The sequence below is a fragment of the Genypterus blacodes genome, unplaced genomic scaffold, assembly GCF_046128005.1.
Source record: "Genypterus blacodes isolate CSIRO-AG114 ecotype Tasmania unplaced genomic scaffold, CSIRO-AGI_Gbla_v1 ptg000012l_1, whole genome shotgun sequence".
Classification (NCBI taxonomy): Eukaryota; Metazoa; Chordata; class Actinopteri; order Ophidiiformes; family Ophidiidae; genus Genypterus; species Genypterus blacodes.
Window position 1 is genome coordinate 6,741,989 of NW_027466826.1, and position 5,512 is coordinate 6,747,500.

Sequence of the window (5,512 nt, forward strand, 5' to 3'; positions counted from 1 at the left end):
GTCCATTAACTGCAATGTAAGAACAGAGTTCAACTGCTGTCCCCCATATTTGGCTTGTTTGCATGCTTTTTCTGGCCGCTCTCCAACTAATTTGATATAACAATGCTCCACAAAACCGCCTCAGGACTTTTTTAAGTGACAGGGAATTATCAATGATGCCACATGCTCAGCTGAATGTCAACATCAACTTGATTTGTTTATGAAATATTAAAGCAGTGAATGAGCGGCACCATGCAGAACTGAACCATGATAAGAGTCATTAGAATTTTAGGATCCTTTGTTTTGTGTAATGATTAAATTCCACAACTACTGTCTTCAGTTTTTAGGAGTCTGAATGTGTTTTCTACCTCTTTTGTATATGTTGGCTGAATTCCATTGACCATATTGATACATTTCTGCAAAAAGGAGCTGATTTAAAAAAGAATAATAATAATACTGTGTTATCATTAACTGCCATGTCATGGGGCTTAACATCAGCACTTTGAAGCAAATCATAGGAGATGTATTGAATAAAATATTTGGGGCATGAATAGATACAGTACGTGTTTTAAAACAACAGGCCGAGAATATTATTAAGACTAAATAAAGGAAAACAGCACAGAATAACTACTGAATTACTACCGAATTATGATAAGATGGATTTAACTGCTGCTAAAGTGAATTTTTGATATCATTGCATCTTGGAAGTGTTATTTAATTTATTTGAAATTGTAATTAATTTATTTAAGTGTGGTATTTGTATATGGTGGTATATGTTAAAGTAAAATATCTCTATATATGATAGTGTCACAGGAGGCAAATCATAGGTAAAATCTGACTTTATTAGTGTGTTTGTAACATGCTCACAGGACAGTGTGAAAGGGGGAGAGAGGCGTGCGTGTGTGTGTGTGTGTGTGTGTGTGTGTGTGTGTGTGTGTGTGTGTGTGTGTGTGTGTGTGTGTGTGTGTGTGTGTGTGTGTGGTGAGGGGGGAGGCAGTTGAGTGTATACAACCTGGTTCAACTTCTGACATTATCTCCCTCTTCTCTGTCACCAGGGTGTCGCCTCATCAATTATTAAACCAGTACTTCATGGTAATACATAATTTCTAATCAATTATTCATGATAATGTGTATGTAGTTTACTTAATTGTGTTAATGGCTATCAAAAGTAATTTCCTGAAAATCCTCAAGGACACAAATTGAATCAGCTCAACTGGTTGTGTGCTCTGCGGTTAAGTCTTCTCAAGCTGATCAGCTGATCCTTAATTCATGAGTGATGTAGTGAAAAGCAGATCTATTTAGGAATAATAGCATCTGCAAAAGGGTTGTAGATAATAATCTACTGAAGAGAGCCCTGAAATAATCAAAGATTATGTATATAAAATGTAAATTCAACATTAATAAATACACTTTATTTAAAAAAAAAATACTCAAGCAGGAAACAGAAAGTGTTCCTAAGAGTAAATAAATGATAAGAGTCATGATTGCTCTCCTCTGCTGGCTTTAAGGGAAGCTGATCAATAATGTATAAGAACAGATGGCTGGAACAAGAGCAGAGAAACATGAGTGACTACAGCTTTAATTGTTTTAAAGAACATGTCACAGCAGGACTGGTGTGTCCCTGTCTGTCTACTGGAGCTAGACAGGAGAAGTGCCAACAGAGTCTCAGGGTCACTGCAGCCTGTCTGCTACACCAGTTTGCATCAGTCTACTGCATGAGTCTGCTACATCGGTCTACTGCATCAGTCTACTACATCAGTCTACTGCATGAGTCTGCTGCATCAGTCTGCTGCATCAGTCCGCTGCATCAGTCTGCTACATCAGTCTGCTGCATCAGTCCGCTGCATCAGTCTGCTACATCAGTCCGCTGCATCAGTCTGCTACATCAGTCTGCTGCATCAGTCTGCTGCATCAGTCTGCTACATCAGTCTGCTGCATCAGTCTGCTACATCAGTCCGCTGCATCAGTCCGCTGCATCAGTCTGCTGCATCAGTCTGCTGCATCAGTCTGCTACATCAGTCCGCTGCATCAGTCTGCTGCATCAGTCTGCTACATCAGTCTGCCTCATCCTGCCTGTTGTTTACAGAGGAGCATATAGTATTCCAGCACAACTATACATTTACAATGAAAATGACTGATTATAATGATAAAGTGCACTTTCACTTTAAAATTAAAACAGAAACGATTGTTTTGAACTCACAATTGACCAGATGACATACAGTGGCACCTGAGAGATGTCAGGCTACTGCCATGTGTACTACTTACAGCTGCATGCATTAATATTCATAATGTGAACCTCTGCCCTCTTTAGGAGAAAGAGGAAAAATCAGGATTACTTCAATTCACATTATCAAGTAAGTATTAGGTCTCTGTATCTGTTTGTCCACTGAATAGAGTCCAAGAGTGCATGAGGACACATTAGTTTCAGAAACCATACTTGTGCTTTTTATGAGGACAACAGTCTCCAAATATTCAGCTTTTCTCACAAACAATAATATATTACTGTCAAATAAATATTCAGTGGTTGCATCTATACATTGTGATATCAGCGTAACCTTTGCCAGGCTGCTTTTGCAATCACTCAGTTGTGCTTAGCTGCTTAGGACCAAAGTACAAGTTCCAAAAACAGGTACAATCACACACATGGATATGGAGTGTGTCCATGTTGGCTGTATATCCACGGCCCTCACTTCTTCTCCAGTGGTTCCTTGGAGCAGTGAGGGTGTTTATCAGGACTGGAGCCCATGACCGGGACCTTGGAAGCTGAGTTGGGACTGGAGCTGTCTCTCCCTCTTTCCACAGCTCCAGGCACCTCCATGGCAGGACCAACGACCGGCCTGGCGACCCCGGACGCACTCGCTCCCGCCCCAGACAGGGCTCCCATTCCCGTCCCCGGCGCCGTCCCCAGCAGGTTTGCAGACTGCAGTACGGCCTCTGAATGCTCACGGGCCTTCATTCGCAGGGCAGCCACACTGGCAGTGCGGTTGCCCTGGCAACCATAGGGTGGCAGGAAGGACAAGCCCATTGGGTCAGAAACGCAGCAGGAGCACAATCCATTCCCTAAAAACAAACAGCAAAAATGCCATTGGTTCTAAAATGAACGAAACCTGATTTTTTGCATCAGCATTCTCATCACTGATTCGCCGTGAGTGTGTTTACCTTTCAGTGTGGCCACCTGTGACAGGGCCTGAGCGTAGGTGGCAGAGTTGAGGAGAGTGCCGGGTATACAAGAGGGGAAGAAGGGACCACCAGGACCCACTGTCCTGTTGATACTGGAGCAGGAGAGGAAAGAGCTGTTCCATCATCCAATGACAGTGAAAACGGCAAAACCCATCCTCTTAATACAATTTGTTTCAATTCCATCTGCAGCAAGAGAACGTTGTAACATTGTGCAGCACGGAGCTCTGTGGCTTTGCAGCCACCAACACCACATCTTAGTCCAGAGTACCCATCTGTGACGCGCAAATCAGTAGCTTGAGCAGGCAGTTGTTGACAGACAGGATATTGCTTTGCTATGATTGACTTCTGTGTCTTCTGTGTCAAACTTCTCTGACTGAACACTTTATACAGCACCCACTCACCTCTGCTGCATTTCCAGCGTTTCTTTCTGTTTTCTATTCGGGTCCACCGGGGATTGAGAGTTGATGCTGCGAGATGGAGGTGTACCCTCACTCATCTGCTCCTTCCCTCCATCAGGCTCTGTGCTGCCACGCTCCGTCTTCCTCCACTTTGCTCTGCGGTTCTGAAACCAAACCTGCAAACGTCGAAAAGGCCAAAGAGGAGAGCGAGAGAGAGAGAGAGAGAGAGAGAGAGGGGCAGAAAGCAAAGATTAAAAAATGATATTACACTTCCTCACTAATAAAATCACGACCTCATCAGACAGTTATCATTCAGTTCTTATTCATTATTGCGCAATGCTCTTTTCTTGCAACCGGCCAAAACCAGTCATTCCCATTGTCTATGTGTCTTTCTAAACAAGCACCACACAAAAAAAAAGGTTCATTCATTTTATATTGTTTTCAATATTCATACAATCCCATTAAAAACATTATTACACATCAAGAATGGTTTGAAGCATCTGAACGTCCCAGGGTCTCTTCTGCTGTCCCTACAAAACTTCATCATCCGCACAGCTGAGAACATATAGCCAACTTCTGCTATCTTAATCAAATGAAGGTCACTGCCTATAACAACGTTTAATTGAGCAATTTTTCATTATCATATTTTAATGACTTCCCACTGACAGTTGTGCTGCCCGAGAGAGGGGGAGCTATGATGAAGTCGTTTATTTCCCTATTTAGTGGTTGTTTGACAACATCAGATTCGATTAGGACTGGCTTCTTGCAGGCATTAATCATGGAGTGTGAATAGAGGTTAGAGTCTCTGCTGCGCACCGTCCCATTGTACAGGAGGTATAAATAAAGTCAACAGCCTGGGCAGAATGGATGCATTCATTCAGCATAAAGAAAGGACAACATTTAGGCAGGACAACAATACAAGAGATGGACTTATCTCACCCCTGCACCTTCCAGCTAGAAGTCGTGGCCCCCCCTCCCTCCCCCCCGTCTCTGAATGGGCTATAATTGCTCCATTAATCTCCATTTGCTGCGTGCTCTTAATGCGGGGGAGGCCCATTGACACGCCGCAGAAAGGGGGGGGGGGGGGGGGGGGCAACAGCACTATACAACAGAAAGGAAATTTATTTTCTAATAATAATGCAAGTTTAATATCCCTGCATAGTGTGCCGGATTCATGTTCAGATTTAATAATAGCAATGTAGTAATCGGATTAGGAGGGAAATAATTTGTTTACAATCCCTAATTTACAGCGCAGGATTCCATTATCAACCCCGCCACTGGGTTTAAACCGGAGTGAAATGACCCCCGGGAACAAAAGGCAAACTATTATATTTCCCACAATTAGATCTGCGCGCTCAACAAAACCCAAAAGCAAATCTGGAATGCAGGAAATTACATACAGGACACATAACGTCATTACATCCGCCCAAGTTTATAACGCGCATATGTGCGGGAGAGGGACGGAATATAGATGGACACGTTTAGGGAAGGTGTGTGTGTGTGTGTGTGTGTGTGTGTGTGTGTGTGTGTGTGTGTGTGTGTGTGTGTGTGTGTGTGTGCGTGTGTGTGTGTGTATGTGTGTTTCAAAAAAAGACAACATCTTCCGCTTTTGGTTCATACACCATTTAAGCTTGTTGTTAATTATGAATGATGACGTCATATTGAGCCTATAATGTCGCCCCCCTCGTTATTAGGGTATTAACGGAGTGACTCAGTGCTGTGTATATACCTGCACTCTGGCCTCGGTCAGGTTGATCTTCATCGCCAGCTCCTCTCGGGTGAACACGTCCGGATAGTGAGTCTGAGCGAATACCGCCTCCAAGGCCTCCAACTGCGGGAACAACACAACAACTTGTCATTCTCTATTTCATATTTATCATTTATTCATTTATCAGAAGCTTTGGTTTGAGTCAGACACAGTTTAAATCAGAAGACGACTGAACTATTTCTTTCTT

At 43.0% G+C, this 5,512-nt stretch overlaps 1 protein-coding gene across 1 annotated transcript in view; it reads right to left on the reverse strand.

Moving 5' to 3' along the window:
* Window positions 1-1,460: 1,460 nt before the first annotated feature.
* drgx (dorsal root ganglia homeobox) overlaps window positions 1,461-5,512 on the reverse strand; it is a 5,581-nt gene continuing 1,529 nt past the window's right edge. The window contains exons 4-7 of the mRNA XM_076165503.1: window positions 5,287-5,388; window positions 3,561-3,733; window positions 3,139-3,251; window positions 1,461-3,039 (exon numbers count right to left, since the gene is read on the reverse strand). Of these exons, the coding sequence (XP_076021618.1) occupies window positions 2,666-3,039; window positions 3,139-3,251; window positions 3,561-3,733; window positions 5,287-5,388 (762 nt within the window). The 3' untranslated portion in view covers window positions 1,461-2,665. The remainder of the gene's footprint in view (window positions 3,040-3,138; window positions 3,252-3,560; window positions 3,734-5,286; window positions 5,389-5,512) is intronic.